The 22527-nt window shown below is 45.5% G+C and overlaps 1 protein-coding gene across 1 annotated transcript in view; it reads right to left on the bottom strand.

The window, feature by feature from the left end:
* Positions 1 to 21885, bottom strand: part of LOC135548039 (MOB kinase activator 3B-like) — a 68290-nt gene extending 46405 nt beyond the window's left edge. Inside the window, exon 1 of the mRNA XM_064977235.1 lies at positions 21429 to 21885. Within this exon, the coding sequence (XP_064833307.1) occupies positions 21429 to 21436 (8 nt within the window). The 5' untranslated portion in view covers positions 21437 to 21885. The remainder of the gene's footprint in view (positions 1 to 21428) is intronic.
* Positions 21886 to 22527: the final 642 nt, after the last annotated feature.

Below are 22527 nucleotides of genomic sequence, written 5' to 3'. Positions count from 1 at the left end.
ACCCTTTAAACACCTTAAAACTACCAGTATACCATGGTCACCCTTTAAACACCTTACAACTACCAGTATACTATTGTCACCCTTTAAACTACCAGTACATTATGGTCAACCTTTAAACTACCAGTATATTATGGTCACCCTTTAAACTACCAGTATATTATGGTCACCCTTTCAACACCTTTAAACTACCAATATATTATGGTCACCCTTTAAACTACCAGTATATTATGGTCACCCTTTCAACACCTTTAAACTACCAGTACATTATGATCACCCTTTAAACACCATAAAACTACCAGTATATTATGGTCACCCTTTCAACACCTTTAAACTACCAATATATTATGGTCACCCTTTAAACACAAGGTTCTTTCAGATGCTAGTATTTTGGGAAGTATTATCAATTTGTCCAAAATACTTCTTACTATGGTTATCCAGTGTAGCAATGCAAGACCCAAGGGCGGGAAAAGACAGACAAAGAGAGGATAGCCTACGGACGTGAGTGAACGACAGTCCCTGACGATGTAACTTCCTGTCCTCTAGAGGGTCAGTCCCTGACGATGTAACTTCCTGTCCTCTAGAGGGTCAGTCCCTGACGATGTAACTTCCTGTCCTCTAGAGGGTCAGTCCCTGACAATGTAACTTCCTGTCCTCTCGGGAATCAAATTAAATCTTGGCCATGTTCTGTTATAATCTCCACCCGGCACAGCCAGAAGAGGACTGGCCACCCCACATATGCTCTCTCTAATTCTCTTTCTTTCTCTCTCTCGGAGGACCTGAGCCCTAGGACCATGCCCCAGGATTACCTGACATGATGACTCCTTGCTGTCCCCAGTCCACCTGGCCGTGCTGCTGCTCCAGTTTCAACTGTTCTGCCTTATTATTATTCGACCATGCTGGTCATTTATGAACATTTGAACATCTTGGCCATGTTCTGTTATAATCTCTACCCGGCACAGCCAGAAGAGGACTGGCCACCCCACATAGCCTGGTTCCTCTCTAGGTTTCTTCCTAGGTTTTGGGAGTTTTTCCTAACCACCATGCTTCTACACCTGCATTGCTTGCTGTTTGGGGTTTTAGGCTGGGTTTCTGTACAGCACTTTGAGACATCAGCTGATGTACGAAGGGCTATATAAATACATTTGATTTGATTTGATTTAGGGAATCAGTCCCTGACGATGTAACTTCCTGTCCTCTAGGGGATCAGTCTCTGACAATGTAATTTCCTGTCCTCTAGGGGATCAGTCACTGACGATGTAACTTCCTGTCCTCTAGGGGATCAGTCACTGACGATGTAACTTCCTGTCCTCTAGGGGATCAGTCACTGACGATGTAACTTCCTGTCCTCTAGGGGATCAGTCACTGACGATGTAACTTCCTGTCCTCTAGGGGATCAGTCACTGACGATGTAACTTCCTGTCCTCTAGAGGATCAGTCCCTGACGATGTAACTTCCTGTCCTCTAGGGGATCTGTTATGGAGGAGAATGACGTGTCATTCACTCGTGTTGCATGAAGCCACCAGAAACGTGTTAGGAGCATGTTAGCTTCAGCCGAATCCCCAACAACCAGATGTTGTGGTTTTCAGGGCAAATGGAAAGCGAGGCTGTGACGCCGCTTTTGGACGTTAACAAGGGGACACTCAAGACCAGTATGTAGGGGATCTAGTTTCAGACCAGTATGTAAGGGATCTAGTTTCAGACCAGTATGTAGGGGATCTAGTTTCAGACCAGTATGTAGGGGGATCTAGGTTCAGACCAGTATGTAAGGGATCTAGTTTCAGACCAGTATGTAGGGGATCTAGTTTCAGACCAGTATGTAGGGGGATCTAGTTCCAGACCAGTATGTAGGGGGATCTAGTTTCAGACCAGTATGTAGGGGATCTAGTTTCAGACCAGTATGTAAGGGATCTAGTTTCAGACCAGTATGTAGGGGGATCTAGTTCCAGACCAGTATGTAGGGGGATCTAGTTCCAGACCAGTATGTAGGGGGATCTAGTTTCAGACCAGTATGTAGGGGATCTAGTTTCAGACCAGTATGTAGGGGATCTAGTTTCAGACCAGTATGTAGGGGGATCTAGTTTCAGACCAGTATGTAGGGGGATCTAGTTTCAGACCAGTATGTAGGGGATCTAGTTTCAGACCAGTATGTAGGGGGATCTAGTTCCAGACCAGTATGTAGGGGGATCTAGTTTCAGAACAGTATGTAGGGGGATCTAGTTTCAGACCAGTATGTAGGGGGATCTAGTTCCAGACCAGTATGTAGGGGATCTAGTTTCAGACCAGTATGTAGGGGGATCTAGTTCCAGACCAGTATGTAGGGGGATCTAGTTTCAGAACAGTATGTAGGGGATCTAGTTCCAGACCAGTATGTAGGGGGATCTAGTTTCAGACCAGTATGTAGGGGATCTAGTTTCAGACCAGTATGTAGGGGGATCTAGTTTCAGACCAGTATGTAGGGGATCTAGTTTCAGACCAGTATGTAGGGGATCTAGTTTCAGACCAGTATGTAGGGGATCTAGTTTCAGACCAGTATGTAGGGGATCTAGTTTCAGACCAGTATGTAGGGGATCTAGTTTCAGACCAGTATGTAAGGGATCTAGTTTCAGACCAGTATGTAGGGGATCAGGGCCTCCCGGGTGGCACAGTGGTCAAGGGCGCTGTATTGCAGCGCCAGCTGTGCCACCAGAGACCCTGGGTTCGCGCCCAGGTTCTGTCGTAACTGGCCGCAACCGGGAGGTCTGTGGGGCGACGCACAATAGGCTTAGCATCGTCCGAGTTAGGAAGGACAAGAAATAATGGGGATCCATAATAAACCCCAGGAAGAGTAGCTGCTGCCTTGGCAGGAACCAATGGGGATCCATAATAAACGCCAGGAAGAGTAGCTGCTGCCTTGGCAGGAACTAATGGGGATCCACAATAAACCCCAGGAAGAGTAGCTGCTGCCTTGGCAGGAACTAATGGGGATCCACAATAAACCCCAGGAAGAGTAGCTGCTGCCTTGGCAGGAACTAATGGGGATCCACAATAAACCCCAGGAAGAGTAGCTGCTGCCTTGGCAGGAACCAACAGGTGATCCATAATAAATCTCTCCTTGTCCCAGTCTGTAATCCCAACATGTTCCCAAGAGCTCCAAGATGACCTGGCTGAATGACTATCGCCCTGTAGCACTCACATCTATAATTACTTCATGACACACATCATCAACCTGGACCCACTCCAAATCACATATCCTGCCCCAAGAAATCCACAGATGATGCTTCACACTGCCCTCTCCCATCCCATACTGAAGGTACTCTATAGGCCTAGATATTAATGGCCCTCTCCCATCTGGACAAGAAGGTGAAAAACTATGTGAGAATGCTGTACGTGGACTATAGCTACCATAGTCCTCTCCGAGCTCATCACCAAGCTCGGGACCCAGGAGGTGAAAAACTATGTGAGAATGCTGTACGTGGACAGCAGTGTTCAATACCATAGTCCTCTCCGAGCTCGGGACCCAGGAGGTGAAAAACTATGTGAGAATGCTGTACGTGGACAGCAGTGTTCAATACCATAGTCCTCTTCGAGCTCATCACCAAGCTCGGGACCCAGGGATTGAACCCCTCCCTCTGAAACTGGATCCTGGACTTCTTGACGTGCCAGCCACAGGTGCTGAGGGTAGGCAACAACAGGGGACCCCTCAGGGGGGCGTGCTTAGTCTTCTCTTGTACTGCCTGTTCACCCACGACTGTGTGGACAAGCACGACTCCAACACTATCATCAAGATTTGGCAAAGTCCTCATAAAGTTTTACATCAAGAGCTACTAGACTGGCTGCATCACTGCTTGGTAGAAACAAATTCACCGCCCTTGAACACAAAGCGCTACAGAGGGTGGTGCGGACAGTCCAGTACTACACTGGGGCCGAGCTTCCTGCCACCCAGGACCTTTATATCAGACGTGCCCGAACAATTGCCACAGACTCCAGCCACCCAAGTCATAGACTGTTCGCTCTGCTACTGTCTGGCATCAGTACTGGAGCATCGACTCTCAGACAGGCTCCGAGACAGCTTCTACCCCCATTAAATAGTACCCCCCCCTCACCAATCTACATACAATACCTCATGACAAAGCAAAAACACTTATTAATACTTATTAACTCAAGACATTTTTTAGCTTTTAATGTTTTCTACATTTTTTAATTACACTTTGAAACGATGGGTTACTCTGCGTAGGTCAGTGACATAAAATCTCAACGTAACACAACAAAAATGTAGAAGAAGTCAAAGGGGGTGTGAATATATTACTGTAGGTACTGTATAGGCCTAGATATGGTAGGTCTATAGGTGGGTATAAACCACTTCCCTCGCCGGCCATTCTGCGCACACTAAAATCTCAACATTTCCAATTCGTGGTACAGATAGTGTTTTAATAATTGGAAAGACTGTAGTGGGAGAATTAGTGAAGGTGATACTCGTGACTGGCGACTTGCAGGCGCTTAGTGATGACTCAATCACCATTTATGACATTGTTTGGGTGGCTGACCGTCTGTGGACTATCACGAGGTTCAAACACACCTCATCTCTCGAGGAAGAGACAGAAGTCCTGGGGGTCACTGACGCCAGGAGAGGTGTGAAGACCAAGGAAATGTCATGTAAAGTCATTAGAAATTGTTGTTTTTTTCACCTTTATTTTACCAGGTAGTTTATTTCACCAACAAGTTCTCATTTACAACTGTGACCTGGCCAAGATAAAGCAGTGTCGACAAAAACAACAACACAGAGTTACACATAAACAACAACACAGAGTTACACATAAACAACAACACAGAGTTACACATAAACAAACGTACAGTCGATAACACAATAGAAAATAAAAATAGAAAAATCTATGTACAGTGTGTGCAAATGTAGAAGAGTAGGGAGGTAAGGCAATAAATAGGCCATAGAGGTGAAAATAATTACAATTTAGCATTAATACTGGTGTGATAGATGTGCAGATGATGATGTGCAAGTAGAGATACTGGGGTGCAAAAGAACAAGAGGGTACGTAATAGTATGGGGATGAGGTAGTTTGGTGTGCTATTTACAGATGTGCTGTGTACAGGTACAGTAATTGGTCAATTAATGTTACCGTGCGAATGAAATTGTCATGTTTCATAAAGAGCTAGGAATTTGTATGTTATATTGTACTGTAAGTACAATGGATTTATTGTTACAGAGAAACTGTTATTTTGTTCATTGGACAGCGGATAGTTCAAAGAGGAGCGACACAGTGGTGCGCTCCTATCATTTAAATTGAGTTGATTAGATAAGAATCTGGCTCTGTTTCCCTGTCTATTGTTTTTTCTAGCAAAGTCCTAAGAAATGTTAATTCAGGTTGGGGGTGAGTTTCTGCTTGAATTTGGTTAAAAGCACAGTGAACTTGGTTAAAAGGACAGTGAACTTGGTTAAAAGCACAGTGAACTTGGTTAAAAGGACAGTGAACTTGGTTAAAAGGACAGTGAACTTGGTTAAAAGGACAGTGAACTTGGTTAAAAGGACAGTGGACTTGGTTAAAAGGACAGTGAACTTGGTTAAAAGGACAGTGAACTTGGTTAAAAGGACAGTGAACTTGGGTAAAAGCACAGTGAACTTGGTTAAAAGGACAGTGAACTTGGTTAAAAGGACAGTGAACTTGGTTAAAAGGACAGTGGACTTGGTTAAAAGGACAGTGAACTTGGTTAAAAGGACAGTGAACTTGGTTAAAAGGACAGTGAACTTGGGTAAAAGCACAGTGAACTTGGTTAAAAGGACAGTGAACTTGGTTAAAAGGACAGTGAACTGTCATGTCTTGTTATGTCTGTTCCTGTCCTTTCTCTTCATTCTCTCTCTCTGCTGGTCTTTTTAGGTTACCTTCTCTGTCTCTCATCCTTCAGCTGTTCTACATTTCCCCTAACTAGCTCATTCTCTCTTTCCCCACCTGTTCTCTCTTCCCCCTCTGATTAGGTCTCTATTTCTCTCTCTGTTCCTGCTACTTTCAGTGTCTGATTCTTGTTTGTGTTTTTTGATGCCAGAAGCAAGCTGTCGTCTCGTTTGCTTCCACCTTGTCCTGTCCTGTCGGAGTCTGCCTGGCAGGAGCATCCTGCACTATACTAACGTTCTTTTGTTCCGCTGACAACGTTGGAAGAGGATTTATGCCATTCCTGTATTTTCATTAAAGAACTCTGTTTTCTGTTAAAACCGCTTTTGGGTCTTCACTCAAGTTCATAACAGAAGAATCAGACCAAGAATGGACCCAGCGGCTCCGGACCCTTTTCACTCCGCCGTCGAGATCCAGGGAGCGATGCTAGGCAGACACGAGGAGGAATTGTCTGCTGCTCAACATGCCGTTGAGACCCTGGCCGTCCAAGTCTCCGACCTCACAAGACAGGTTCACCAACTCCTCCTCGATCCACCGCCCACTTCCAGGGTTTCCGAGTCTCCGGAGCCCAGGATCAACAACCCGCTGTGTTACTCTGGGGAGCCCACTGAGTGCCGCTCATTCCTCACTCAGTGTGATGTGGTGTTCTCTCTCCAGCCCAACACTTACTCCAGGAGCGCAGCCCGCATCGCCTACGTCATTTCTCTCCTTACCGGACGGGCGCGTGAGTGGGGCACGGCAGTCTGGGAGGCGAGGGCTGAGTGTATTAACCAGTATCAGGACTTTAAGGAGGAGATGATACGGGTTTTGACCGTTCTGTTTTTGGCGAGGAGGCTTCAGGGCCCTGTCTTCCCTATGTCAGGGGAATAGATCCATAACGGATTATTCTATTGAGTTTCGCACTCTCGCCGCCTCTAGTGACTGGAACGAGCCGGCTTTGCTCGCTCGTTTTCTGGAGGGTCTCCACGTCGAGGTTAAGGATGAGATCCTCTCCCGGGAGGTTCCTTCCAGTCTGGACTCCTTAATAGCTCTCGCTATTCGCATAGAGCGACGGTTTGATCTTCGTCGCCGAGCTCGTGGAAAGGAGCTCACGTTCTCCGTTGCTCCCCTCTCCACATCACTGCCACCTGCCGCATCACTGCCACCCTCCTCCGCCGGCTCGGATGCTGAGCCTATGCAGCTGGGGGGTATTCACATCTCGGCCAAGGAGAGGGAACGGAGAATCACCAATCGCCTCTGTCTCTACTGCGGCTCCGCTGGTCATTTTGTCACCTCATGTCCAGTAAAAGCCAGAGCTCATCAGTAAGAGGAGGGCTACTGGTGAGCGCAACTACTCAGGCCTCTCCTTCTGGATCACGCACTACCTTTCCGGTCCATCTCCGCTGGCCCGGTTCATCTGCTTCCTGCAGTGCCTTGATAGACTCTGGGGCGGAGGGCTGTTTTATGGACGAGACCTGGGCTCGGGAACATGACATTCCTCTCAGACAGTTAGGGAGCCCAGGGCCTTGTTCGCTTTAGATGGTAGTTCTCTCCCCAAGATTCAGCGTGAGACGCTGCCTTTAACCCTCACTGTCTCTGGTAATCATAGCGAAACCATTTCTTTTTAATTTTTCGTTCACCTTTTACACCTGTTGTTTTGGGTCATCCCTGGCTAGTGCGCCATAACCCTTCTATTAATTGGTCTAGTAATACTATCCTATCCTGGAATGTTTCTTGTCATGTAACCTGTTTAATGTCTGCTATCCCTCCTGTTTCCTCTGTCTCTTCTTCACAGGAGGAGCCTGGCGATTTGACAGGGGTGCCGGAGGAGTATCACGATCTGCGCACGGTGTTCAGTCGTTCCAAGGCCACTTCTCTCCCTCCACACCGGTCGTATGACTGTAGTATTGATCTCCTTCCGGGAACTACTCCCCCGGGGTAGATTATACTCTCTGTCGGCTCCCGAACGTAAGGCTCTCGAGGATTATTTGTCGGTTTCGCTCGACGCCGGTACCATAGTCTCCTCCTCCTCCCCGCCGGAGCTGGGTTTTTTTTTTGTTCAGAAGAAGGACGGGTCCCTGCGCCCATGCGTGGATTATCGAGGGCTGAATGACATAACAGTTAAGAATCGTTATCCGCTTCCTCTTATGTCTTCAGCCTTCGAGATCCTGCAGGGAGCCAGGTTTTTCACCAAATTGGACCTTCGTAACGCCTACCATCTCGTGCGCATCAGGGAAGGGGACGAGTGGAAGACGGCGTTTAACACTCCGTTAGGGCACTTTGAATACCGGGTTCTTCCTTTCGGCCTCGTTAACGCTCCAGCTGTCTTTCAGGCACTAGTTAACGACGTCCTGAGAGACATGCTGAACATTTTTGTTTTCGTTTACATGGACGATATCCTGATTTTTTCACCGTCTCTCTCGATTCATGTTCAGCACGTGCGACGCGTCCTCCAGCGCCTTTTGGAGAACTGTCTTTATGTGAAGGCTGAGAAGTGCACTTTTCATGCCGCCTCTGTCCCTTTTCTCGGTTCCGTTATTTCCGCTGAGGGCATTAAGATGGATCCCGCTAAGGTCCAGGCTGTCATTGATTGGCCCGTTCCTAAGTCACGCGTCGAGCTGCAGCGCTTTCTGGGCTTCGCTAATTTCTACCGTCGTTTCATCCGTAATTTCGGTCAGGTGGCAGCTCCTCTCACAGCCCTTACTTCTGTTAAGACGTGCTTTAAGTGGTCCGTTTCCGCCCAGGGAGCTTTTGATCTTCTTAAGAATCGTTTTACATCCGCACCTATTCTTGTTACACCTGACATCTCTAGACAGTTTGTTGTTGAGGTTGACGCGTCAGAGGTGGGCGTGGGAGCCATTCTTTCTCAGCGCTCTCTCTGACGGCAAGGTCCATCCTTGCGCGTTTTTCTCTCATCGCTTATCGCCGTCAGAACGTAACTATGATGTTGGTAATCGCGAACTGCTCGCCATCCGCTTAGCCCTAGGCGAATGGCGACAGTGGTTGGAGGGGGCGACCGTTCCTTTTGTCGTTTGGACTGACCATAGGAACCTTGAGTACATCCGTTCAGCCAAACGACTTAATGCGCGTCAGGCTCGTTGGGCTCTGTTTTTCGCTCGTTTCGAGTTTGTTATTTCTTATCGTCCGGGCTCAAAAAACACCAAACCTGATGCTTTATCTCGTCTCTTCAGTTCTTCTGAGGTCTCCACCGACCCCGATGGGATTCTCCCTGAGGGGCGTGTTGTCGGGTTGACTGTCTGGGAATTGAGAGGCAGGTAAAGCAAGCACTCGCTCACACTCCGTCGCCGCGAGGTTGTCCTAGGAACCTTCTGTTCGTTCCCGTTCCTACTCGTCCGGCCGTTCTTCAGTGGGCCCACTCTGCCAAGTTAGCCGGCCACCCCGGCGTTCGGGTACGCTTCGCTTCCATTCGCCAGCGTTTCTGGTGGCCCACTCGGGAACGTGACGCGCGTCGATTTGTCGCCGCTTGTTCGGTCTGCGCGCAGACTAAATCTGGGAACTCTCCTCCTGCCGGCCGTCTCAGACCGCTTCCCATTCCCTCTCGACCGTGGTCTCACATCGCTTTAGATTTTATCACCGGACTGCCTTCATCAGCGGGGAAGACAGTTATTCTTACGGTTGTCGATAGATTCTCTAAGGCGGCTCATTTCATTCCTCTCGATAAGCTCCCTTCTGCTAAGGAGACGGCTCAGATCATTATCGAGAATGTTTTCCGAATTCATGGCCTTCCGTCTGACGTCGTTTCCGACAGAGGCCCGCAGTTCACGTCTCAATTTTGGAGGAGTTTTGCCGTTTGATTGGGGCTTCCGTCAGTCTCTCGTCCGGCTTTCATCCCCAGTCTAACGGCCAAGCCGAACGGGCCAATCAGACTGTTGGTCGCATTTTACGCAGTCTTTCTTTTCGTAACCCTGCGTCTTGGTCAGAACAGCTCCCCTGGGCAGAGTACGCCCACAACTCGCTTCCCTCGTCTGCTACCGGTCTATCCCCTTTTCAGTGTAGCCTCGGGTACCAGCCTCCGCTGTTCTCATCTCAGCTCGCCGAGTCCTGCGTCCCCTCCGCTCAGGCTTTTGTCCAGCGTTGCGAGCGCACCTGGAAGGGGGTCAGGTCGGCACTTTGCCGTAATAGGGCGCAGACTGTGAGGGCCGCACAAGCGTAGGACCAAGAGTCCTAGATATTGTTGCGGTCAGAGAGTATGGCTCTCCACTCAGAACCTTCCCCTTAAGACAGCTTCTCGCAAGTTGGCCCCGCGGTTCATTGGTCCGTTCCGTATTTCCCAGGTCATTAATCCTGTCGCAGTGCGACTTCTTCTCCCGCGCTATCTTCGTCGCGTTCACCCGGTCTTCCATGTCTCCTGTGTTAAGCCCGTTCTTCGCGCCCCCGCTCGTCCCTCCCCCCCATCCTTGTCGAGGGCGCACCCATCTACAGGGTTCGTAAGATTTTGGACATGCGCCCTCGGGGCCGTGGTCATCAGTACCTAGTGGATTGGGAGGGGTACGGTCCTGAGGAGAGGAGTTGGGTTCCCTCTCGGGACGTGCTGGACCGTTCGCTGATCGATGATTTCCTCCGTTGCCGCCAGGTTTCCTCCTCGAGTGCGCCAGGAGGCGCTCGGTGAGTGGGGGGTACTGTCATGTCTTGTTATGTCTGTTCCTGTCCTTTCTCTTCATTCTCTCTCTGCTGGTCTTTTTAGGTTACCTTCTCTGTCTCTCATCCTTCAGCTGTTCTACATTTCCCTAACTAGCTCATTCTCTCTTTCCCCACCTGTTCTCTCTTCCCCTCTGATTAGGTCTCTATTTCTTTCTCTGTTCCTGCTACTTTCAGTGTCTGATTCTTGTTTGTGTTTTTTGATGCCAGAAGCAAGCTGTCGTCTCGTTTGCTTCCACCTTGTCCTGTCCTGTCGGAGTCTGCCTGGCAGGAGCATCCTGCACTATACTAACATTCTTTTGTTCCGCTGACAACGTTGGAAGAGGATTTATGCCATTCCTGTATTTTCATTAAAGAACTCTGTTTTCTGTTAAAACCGCTTTTGGGTCTTCACTCAAGTTCATAACAGAACTTGGTTAAAAGGACAATGAACTTGGTTAAAAGGACAGTGAACTTGGTTAAAAGGACAGTGAACTTGGTTAAAAGGACAGTGAACTTGGTTAAAAGGACAGTGAATTTGGTTAAAAGCACAGTGAACTTGGTTAAAAAGACAGTGAACTTGGTTAAAAGGACAGTGAACTTGGTTAAAAGGACAGTGAACTTGGTTAAAAGGACAGTGAACTTGGTTAAAAGCACAGTGAACTTGGTTAAAAGGACAGTGAACTTGGTTAAAAGGACAGTGAACTTGGTTAAAAGGACAGTGAACTTGGTTAAAAGGACAGTGAACTTGGTTAAAAGGACAGTGAACTTGGTTAAAAGCACAGTGAACTTGGTTAAAAGGACAGTGAATTTGGTTAAAAGCACAGTGAACTTGGTTAAAAGGACAGTGAACTTGGTTAAAAGCACAGTGAACTTGGTTAAAAGGACAGTGAATTTGGTTAAAAGCACAGTGAACTTGGTTAAAAGGACAGTGAACTTGGTTAAAAGGACAGTGAACTTGGTTAAAAGGACAGTGAATTTGTTCATACTTCCTCCTATGTCACACAGTCTTAAGGCATCAGCTTCAGTTCAGATGGTGGGCTATGCTCCCTAAAAAGACCTTAGCTTGAAAAATAAGAAAAATCAAGGTGTGAAATATTATGAACTTAATATACTGTATTATAACGTGACCTAAAAAAGGAGTTTCTCCGTGAGCCAGCCATTCCCCAGCCAATCGGACGGAAGAGTCGCCGACAAAGGAGTTCGCTTTTGCTGCAGTCTTTGGTCTCCCACAAGCCACTTCTTCTGATATTCACCCCAGCCCTAACCCACAAGCCACTTCTTCTGATATTCACCCCAGCCCTAACCCACAAGCCACTTCTTCTGATATTCACCCCAGCCCTAACCCACAAGCCACTTCTTCTGATATTCACCCCAGCCCTAACCCACAAGCCACTTCTTCTGATATTCACCCCAGCCCTAACCCACAAGCCACTTCTTCTGATATTCACCCCAGCCCTAACCCACAAGCCACTTCTTGTGATATCCACCCAAGCCCTAACCCACAAGCCACTTCTTCTGATATCCTCCCCAACCATAACCCACAAGCCACTTCTTCTGATATCCTCCCCAACCATAACCCACAAGCCACTTCTTCTGATATCCTTCCCAGCCCCAGCCCTAACCCACAAGCCATTTCTCCTGATATACACTCCAGCACTAACCCACAAGCCATTTCTTCTGAAATCCACTCCAGCCCTAACCCGTAAATCCTGTGTCAACAAGGCCCTAACCCGGAAGCTTGTAATAAATCCCGCTATGCCCTCAGACGAACCATCAAACAAGCAAAGCATCAATACAGGATTAAGATTGAATCCTACTACACCGGCTCTGACACACGTCGGATGTGGCAGGGCTTGAAAACTATAACGGACTAAAAAAGGAAACCCAGCAGCAAACTGCCTAGTGACGCGAGCCTAGCAGACAAACTAAATGCCTCTTATGGTCGTTTTGAGGCAAGCAACACTGAAGCATGCACGAGAGCACCAGCTGTTCTGGACGACTGTGTGATAAAGCTCTCGGTAGCCGATTTGAGCAAGACCTTTAAACAGGTCAACAGTCACAAAGCGGTGGAGCTAGATGGATTACCAAGACCTATACTCAAAGCATGTGCGGACCAACTGGCAAGTGTCTTCACTGACATTTTTAACCTCTCCCTGACCGAGTCTGTAATACCTACATGTTTCAAGCAGACCACCATAGTCCCTGTGCCGAAGGAAGTGAAGGTAACCTGCCTAAATTATTACCGCCCCGTAGCACTCAAGTCAATAGCCATGCCAAGTGCATTGAAAGGCTGGTCATGGCTCACACCAACAGCATCCTCCCGGATACCCTAGACCCTCTCCAATTCGCATACCATCCCAACAGATCCACAGATGACGCAATCCAAATCACACTCCCACATGGACAAAAGGAACACCTATGTGAGAATGCTGTTCATTGACTACAGCTCAGCGTTAAACACCATAGTGCCCTCAAAGCTCATCACTAAACTAAGGACCCTGGGACTAAACACCTCCCTCTGAAACTGGATCCTGGATTTCCTGGCGGGCTGCCCCCAGGTGGTGCTATGCTGATCCTCGACGCGGGGGCCCCTAAGGGGTGTGTGCTTAGCACCCTCCTATACTCCATGTTCACCCACGACTGCGTGGCCAGGCACGACTCCAACACTATCATTAAGTTTGTTTACGACATAACAGTGGTAGGCCTGATCACCGACAACGATGAGACAGCCTATAGGGAGGAGGTCAGAGAACTGGCAGTGAGGTGCCAGGACAACAACCTCTCCCTCAATGTGAGCAAGACAAAGGAGCTGGTTATTGACAACAGGAAAAGGCGGGTCGAAGAGGCCCCCATTAACATCGACGGGCTGTAGTGGAGCGGGTCGAGAGATTCAAGTTCTTTGGTGTCCACATCACCAACAAACTATCATGGTCCAAACACACCAAGACAGTCGTGAAGAGGGCCCGACAACACCTTTTCTCCTCAGGAGAATGAAAAGACTTGGCATGGGTCCCCAGATCCTCAAAATGTTCTACAGTTGCACCATCGAGAGCATTCTGACCGGTTGCCTCACAGCTTGGTATGGCAACTGCTCGGCCTCCGACCGCAAGGCACTACAGATGGTAGTGCGTACGGCCCAGTATATCACTGGGGCCAGGCTTCCAGCCATCCAGGACCTATAAACTATGCTGTGTCAGAGGAAAGCCCAAAAAATTGTCAGAGACTCCAGTCACCCAAGTCATAGACGGCTCTCTCTGCTACCACACGGCAAGCGGTACAGGAGCACCGATTCTAGGACCAAAAGCCTCCTTAACAGCTTCTACCCCCATGTCATAAGACTGCTGAACAATTAATCAAATGGCCAACAGACTATTTACATTGACACCCCCCCATTTGTTTTTTACACTGCTGCTACTCTCTGTTTATTATCTATGCATAGTCACTTCACCCCTACCTACATGTACAAATGATCTCTAACCTGTACTCCCGCGCATTGACTCGGTACCAGTAACCCCTCTATATAGTCTTGTTATTGTTATTTTATTGTGTTACTTTTCATAACTTTTTACTTTAGTTTATTTGTTAAATATTTTCTTAACTTTCTTGAACTGCACTGTTGGTTAAGGGCTTGTAAGTCAGCAATTCACGGTAAGGTTAGGATTCCTGGTTTTCACCCAGGCAGCCCGGGTTCGACTCCCGGTATGGGAACGACTGTTTGGATCGAATCCCTGAGCTGACAATGTCAAAATATGTCGTTCTGCCCCTCGTAGGCCGTAATTGTAAATAAGAATTTGTTCTTAATGTTCTTAACTGACTTGCCTAGTTAAATAAAGGTAAAATAAATCAATTTAAAAAGATGGTCTACACATGTTGTATTCGGCGCAAGTCACAAATAAATCCACTTCTTCTGATATCCCCTCCAACCCATAAAACAACTTAACGGGTCTTTATTATACTATTATTTACAGTAAAGCACAGTAGAGTACCGTAGAATACAGTAGAATACAGTACAAGCCAATTATCGTATATTGTACTGTAGTCTCCTGCACTGAACTCCACTGAACTCTACTGCACTGTACTCTACTGTACTGCACTGTACTCTACCACACTGTAATCTACTGTACTGCACTGTACTCCACTGTAATCTACTGTATTCTAATGCACTGTACTCTAATGTACTCTACTGCACTGTACTCTACTGTACTCTACTGCACTGTAATCTACTGTACTCCACTGTACTCTACTGCACTGTAATCTACTGTACTCTACTGCACTGTAATCTACTGTACTCTACTGCACTGTACTCTACTGTACTCTACTGCACTGTACTCTACTGTACTCTACTGCACTGTAATCCACTGTACTCTACTGCACTGTAATCCACTGTACTCTACTGTACTCTACTGCACTGTAATCTACTCTACTGCACTGTACTCTTCTGTACTCTGCTGTGCTGTATTGTACTTACTGTACTCTACTCCACTGTACTCTACTCCACTGTACTCTACTCCACTGTACTCTACTGCACTGTAATCTACTGTACTCTACTGCACTGTACTCTACTGCACTGTACTCTACTGCACTGTAATCTACTGTACTCTACTCTGCTGTGCTGTATTGTACTCTACTGTACTGTATTGTACTGTACTGCACTGTAATCTACTGTACTCTACTGTACTCTATTCTACTGTGCTGTACTGTGCTGCGCTGTGCTGTCCAAACATGTGCCCAATGACATTCATATCCATAAGTATGCATTTCTGTGTAGAACAGATCAGGGACCCATTATTTAAATCCAATACCGGAAATCCATTAATGGGTGTAAATCCACTTCACTTCACCGTACCGAAAGAGATGTTCTCTATGTGGTGAACAGTAGTCTAGAGTAGACACTAGTCTCTATATGGTGAACAGTAGTCTAGAGTAGACACTAGTCTCTATATGGTGAACAGTAGTCTAGAGTAGACACTAGTCTCTATATGGTGAACAGTAGTCTAGAGTAGACACCAGTCTCTATATGGTGAACAGTAGTCTAGAGTAGACACCAGTCTCTATATGGTGAACAGTAGTCTAGAGTAGACACTAGTCTCTATATGAACAGTAGTCTGTACTGTACTATATGGTGTACAGTAGTCTAGAGTAGACGCCAGTCTCTATATGGTGAACAGTAGTCTAGAGTAGACACCAGTCTCTATATGGTGAACAGTAGTCTAGAGTAGACACCAGTCTCTATATGGTGAACAGTAGTCTAGAGTAGACACCAGTCTCTATATGGTGAACAGTAGTCTAGAGTAGACACTAGTCTCTATATGGTGAACAGTAGTCTAGAGTAGACACCAGTCTCTATATGGTGAACAGTAGTCTAGAGTAGACACCAGTCTCTATATGGTGAACAGTAGTCTAGAGTAGACACCAGTCTCTATATGGTGAACAGTAGTCTAGAGTAGACACCAGTCTCTATATGGTGAACAGTAGTCTAGAGTAGACACCAGTCTCTATATGGTGAACAGTAGACTAGAGTAGACACCAGTCTCTATATGGTGAAGAGTAGTCTAGAGGAGACACCAGTCTCTATATGGTGAACAGTAGTCTAGAGTAGACACCAGTCTCTATATGGTGAACAGTAGTCTAGAGTAGACACCAGTCTCTATATGGTGAACAGTAGTCTAGAGTAGACACTAGTCTCTATATGAACAGTAGTCTGTACTGTACTATATGGTGTACAGTAGTCTAGAGTAGACGCCAGTCTCTATATGGTGAACAGTAGTCTAGAGTAGACACCAGTCTCTATATGGTGAACAGTAGTCTAGAGTAGACACCAGTCTCTATATGGTGAACAGTAGTCTAGAGTAGACACCAGTCTCTATATGGTGAACAGTAGTCTAGAGTAGACACCAGTCTCTATATGGTGAACAGTAGTCTAGAGTAGACACCAGTCTCTATATGGTGAACAGTAGTCTAGAGTAGACACTAGTCTCTATATGAACAGTAGTCTGTACTGTACTATATGGTGTACAGTAGTCTAGAGTAGACGCCAGTCTCTATATGGTGAACAGTAGTCTAGAGTAGACACCAGTCTCTATATGGTGAACAGTAGTCTAGAGTAGACACCAGTCTCTATATGGTGAACAGTAGTCTAGAGTAGACACCAGTCTCTATATGGTGAACAGTAGTCTAGAGTAGACACCAGTCTCTATATGGTGAACAGTAGTCTAGAGTAGACACCAGTCTCTATATGGTGAACAGTAGTCTAGAGTAGACACCAGTCTCTATATGGTGAACAGTAGACTAGAGTAGACACCAGACTCTATATGGTGAACAGTAGTCTAGAGTAGACACCAGTCTCTATATGGTGAACAGTAGTCTAGAGTAGACACCAGTCTCTATATGGTGAACAGTAGTCTAGAGTAGACACCAGTCTCTATATGGTGAACAGTAGTCTAGAGTAGACACCAGTCTCTATATGGTGAACAGTAGTCTAGAGTAGACACTAGTCTCTATATGGTGAACAGTAGTCTAGAGTAGACACTAGTCTCTATATGGTGAACAGTAGTCTAGAGTAGACACTAGTCTCTGTATGGTGAACAGTAGTCTAGAGTAGTCACCAGTCTCTGTATGGTGAACAGTAGTCTAGAGTAGACACCAGTCTCTATATGGTGAACAGTAGTCTAGAGTAGACACTAGTCTCTATATGGTGAACAGTAGTCTAGAGTAGACACTAGTCTCTATATGGTGAACAGTAGTCTAGAGTAGACACCAGTCTCTATATGGTGAACAGTAGTCTAGAGGAGACACCAGTCTCTATATGGTGAACAGTAGTCTAGAGTAGACACCAGTCTCTATATGGTGAACAGTAGTCTAGAGTAGACACCAGTCTCTATATGGTGAACAGTAGTCTAGAGTAGACACTAGTCTCTATATGAACAGTAGTCTGTACTGTACTATATGGTGTACAGTAGTCTAGAGTAGACGCCAGTCTCTATATGGTGAACAGTAGTCTAGAGTAGACACCAGTCTCTATATGGTGAACAGTAGTCTAGAGTAGACACTAGTCTCTATATGGTGAACAGTAGTCTAGAGTAGACACCAGTCTCTATATGGTGAACAGTAGTCTAGAGTAGACACCAGTCTCTATATGGTGAACAGTAGTCTAGAGGAGACACCAGTCTCTATATGGTGAACAGTAGTCTAGAGTAGACACCAGTCTCTATATGGTGAACAGTAGTCTAGAGTAGACACCAGTCTCTATATGGTGAACAGTAGTCTAGAGTAGACACTAGTCTCTATATGAACAGTAGTCTGTACTGTACTATATGGTGTACAGTAGTCTAGAGTAGACGCCAGTCTCTATATGGTGAACAGTAGTCTAGAGTAGACACCAGTCTCTATATGGTGAACAGTAGTCTAGAGTAGACACCAGTCTCTATATGGTGAACAGTAGTCTAGAGTAGACACTAGTCTCTATATGGTGAACAGTAGTCTAGAGTAGACACTAGTCTCTATATGGTGAACAGTAGTCTAGAGTAGACACTAGTCTCTGTATGGTGAACAGTAGTCTAGAGTAGTCACCAGTCTCTGTATGGTGAACAGTAGTCTAGAGTAGACACCAGTCTCTATATGGTGAACAGTAGTCTAGAGTAGACACTAGTCTCTATATGGTGAACAGTAGTCTAGAGTAGACACTAGTCTCTATATGGTGAACAGTAGTCTAGAGTAGACACCAGTCTCTATATGGTGAACAGTAGTCTAGAGTAGACACCAGTCTCTATATGGTGAACAGTAGTCTAGAGTAGACACTAGTCTCTATATGGTGAACAGTAGTCTAGAGTAGACACCAGTCTCTATATGGTGAACAGTATTCTAGAGTAGACACCAGTCTCTATATGGTGAACAGTAGACTAGAGTAGACACCAGTCTCTATATGGTGAACAGTAGTCTAGAGTAGACACCAGTCTCTATATGGTGAACAGTAGTCTAGAGTAGACACCAGTCTCTATATGGTGAACAGTAGTCTAGAGTAGACACTAGTCTCTATATGAACAGTAGTCTGTACTGTACTATATGGTGTACAGTAGTCTAGAGTAGACGCCAGTCTCTATATGGTGAACAGTAGTCTAGAGTAGACACCAGTCTCTATATGGTGAACAGTAGTCTAGAGTAGACACCAGTCTCTATATGGTGAACAGTAGTCTAGAGTAGACACTAGTCTCTATATGGTGAACAGTAGTCTAGAGTAGACACTAGTCTCTATATGGTGAACAGTAGTCTAGAGTAGACACTAGTCTCTGTATGGTGAACAGTAGTCTAGAGTAGTCACCAGTCTCTGTATGGTGAACAGTAGTCTAGAGTAGACACCAGTCTCTATATGGTGAACAGTAGTCTAGAGTAGACACTAGTCTCTATATGGTGAACAGTAGTCTAGAGTAGACACTAGTCTCTATATGGTGAACAGTAGTCTAGAGTAGACACCAGTCTCTATATGGTGAACAGTAGTCTAGAGTAGACACCAGTCTCTATATGGTGAACAGTAGTCTAGAGTAGACACTAGTCTCTATATGGTGAACAGTAGTCTAGAGTAGACACCAGTCTCTATATGGTGAACAGTATTCTAGAGTAGACACCAGTCTCTATATGGTGAACAGTAGACTAGAGTAGACACCAGTCTCTATATGGTGAACAGTAGTCTAGAGTAGACACCAGTCTCTATATGGTGAACAGTAGTCTAGAGTAGACACCAGTCTCTATATGGTGAACAGTAGTCTAGAGTAGACACCAGTCTCTATATGGTGAACAGTAGTCTAGAGTAGACACCAGTCTCTATATGGTGAACAGTAGTCTAGAGTAGACACTAGTCTCTATATGGTGAACAGTAGTCTAGAGTAGACACTAGTCTCTATATGGTGAACAGTAGTCTAGAGTAGACACTAGTCTCTGTATGGTGAACAGTAGTCTAGAGTAGTCACCAGTCTCTGTATGGTGAACAGTAGTCTAGAGTAGACACCAGTCTCTATATGGTGAACAGTAGTCTAGAGTAGACACTAGTCTCTATATGGTGAACAGTAGTCTAGAGTAGACACTAGTCTCTATATGGTGAACAGTAGTCTAGAGTAGACACTAGTCTCTGTATGGTGAACAGTAGTCTAGAGTAGTTACCAGTCTCTGTATGGTGAACAGTAGTCTAGAGTAGACACTAGTCTCTATATGGTGAACAGTAGTCTAGAGTAGACACCAGTCTCTATATGGTGAACAGTAGTCTAGAGTAGACACCAGTCTCTATATGGTGAACAGTAGTCTAGAGTAGACACCAGTCTCTATATGGTGAACAGTAGTCTAGAGTAGACACCAGTCTCTATATGGTGAACAGTAGTCTAGAGTAGACACCAGTCTCTATATGGTGAACAGTAGTCTAGAGTAGACACCAGTCTCTATATGGTGAACAGTAGTCTAGAGTAGACACCAGTCTCTATATGGTGAACAGTAGTCTAGAGTAGACACCAGTCTCTATATGGTGAACAGTAGTCTAGAGTAGACACCAGTCTCTATATGGTGAACAGTAGTCTAGAGTAGACACCAGTCTCTATATGGTGAACAGTAATCTAGAGTAGACACCAGTCTCTATATGGTGAACAGTAGTCTAGAGTAGACACCAGTCTCTATATGGTGAACAGTAGTCTAGAGTAGACACCAGTCTCTATATGGTGAACAGTAGTCTAGAGTAGACACCAGTCTCTATATGGTGAACAGTAGTCTAGAGTAGACACTAGTCTCTATATGGTGAACAGTAGTCTAGAGTAGACACCAGTCTCTATATGGTGAACAGTAGTCTAGAGTAGACACTAGTCTCTATATGAACAGTAGTCTGTCTACCTGTAATAATGGACCGTAAAATTGGTCTCTCAGACCGGGCTTCACCAGAACCCACGCCCCATAGCTATGCAAGTTGCAAAGGTGTCCATCACAAGCGTCCGAGAGCAACCAATGAGCCCGACCGGGACGTGCAATCCTTTTCGACGCAAGACAATAAACCTACGAGGCTACTTCATTTGGACGTGTACATAAAACAACATACCATTACGAACAGATTAGTAAATGACTAGCTGTTAATTAAGACTGTCTATGCAAGGTGTTGGTATACGCAAGGGATTGAGGATAACATTGTAGCCTGTAGGGTCTGATGCACGCAACTCCCATGTTTCTAGTAGTCTGTGACATTACCAAGAGGTAACTTCAGTCGGAGTCCTGACAACGCACCACGGCCGTTATAATGGTAGCCTATCGCATTGCCTTGGGGAGCGCTAGTTGTGTGTGTGTGTGTGTGTGTGTGTGACTTCGCCTCCAAGGGCCACATTAAAATGTCCCGCTTTATTGTATAGTGTAGACAAGGCTATTCTTCCCCGAACTGAAGTGGTAACGTCCACTTCAACCACATATTTAGAAATTACCCCGTTTCCCCCAGCCACATCAATATTTTACACACCCTCACCCAACGAATAGAGATCAATTGCATAATTGGAAAAACGATATCAAAATCTTCAATTTACAGTGTAGAAAATGTGTAAAATGTAAAACAGCTTTCTATTAAATTTAAACGAGTGGATCAGAATGAAGAACTTGAGAAATTGAAACTAATATTCTGTTATTCAATTTGAATATGCGTATTAGATCATTAGACTGATCAGTGTTAACACGGACACCTTCTGAAAGGCCAAAATGACCGAAAAGAAAACGAGCAAACAGTTACGAAAGTTGAAACATTGTTAGCCTTTACATCAAAGGTCAAACTTTCGATGTAGCAAAAATAACGCTATGCGTTGGATGACCAGGGTATAAACACATACACATAAGACCCTTTAAAGTGCCATTTAAAAACATTTATCATGAAAGTATAAACATGTAACATGCCTATTTGTTAGTGCGTATCGTTCTTACCTGAACATCAGTTATCTGTATCCAACCGTTGCGCTCTCCTGCCGTCGTTCGACTAGAATGAACGCATTCCTCTGTCCCGCGACGGCTGTTCCACGGCGAGAGGAAAGAGACAATAGAAACGCCTATAGCAAATATAGGGATGACCGGGGATGTTCTCTTGATAAATGCCAAGCATTCAAAATGTAATGAATACTTTTGGGTATCAGAGAAAATGTATGCAGTAAAAAGTACATTACTGTCTTTAGGAATATAGTGAAGCAAAAGTACTCAAAAATGTAGATAAAGTACAGATACTCCCCCCGAAAAAACGACTTAAAAGTATTTTTTACTTTAAGTAGTTTACACCTCTGGTGTCAGTCCCATTGATGAGATTTTGTGTTTCAAAGCGAGAGTAGCCCAAAGGCTGGCAGACGGCGATATCGAGTCGTTTCCATTTTACCGTCCAAACACATTGTATGCAGCCTGCAATATTCTCATATCCTCCTATGGACCGGCTTTACCTAAAACATTCTCCATCGATATCGCCATCTGCCGGTCTTTGGGCTAAAGGAGAACGGACTACAACTTTCTCCTTGAATTGCAATATGGGCTGTTGGAAATAAAGTGAGGGGATATATTTATTACAGCCTAATCCTGGGATCAAATCTCTCAGAAGGGTCTTGTTACAGAGTAGCCTACATACACTGTAGTGGTTCCCAAACCGTAGAGCCGGCAGGGGGGACCTGCAGAACTCAGTCCTCCTTTAAACTTACACTTGAAAATTGTAATAGTAGAATGCACAAGGTGCAATTTCTATATTAGGCAGTGAATCATCAGTTCCTCTTGTCATGTCAGTCATTTCATACCGCGGAGAGATATTTATAACTTGTCAGAAATGTCCAGATCAACTAGCCCACGTCAGCTAAACATGTTTTTAGCCCATGATATTGTTGTACTTTTTTTTGTCACTCAAATATCATATGAATACACATTAGACATGGCAAAACGTATAGAATTAAAAGGAAAGTTGCTTTAAAACGGAACATTTTTTTTAATATAAGTGAATTCCAGGAAATCAGCTTTAAACCTGAAAAACTCTCTCCACCAACAACAACGGGGT

Source organism: Oncorhynchus masou, chromosome 11 (assembly GCF_036934945.1).
Source record: "Oncorhynchus masou masou isolate Uvic2021 chromosome 11, UVic_Omas_1.1, whole genome shotgun sequence".
In the NCBI taxonomy this organism is placed as follows: domain Eukaryota; kingdom Metazoa; phylum Chordata; class Actinopteri; order Salmoniformes; family Salmonidae; genus Oncorhynchus; species Oncorhynchus masou.
Note: the sequence above shows the minus strand (reverse complement) of the source record. Positions and strands in the feature narration are given on the sequence as shown.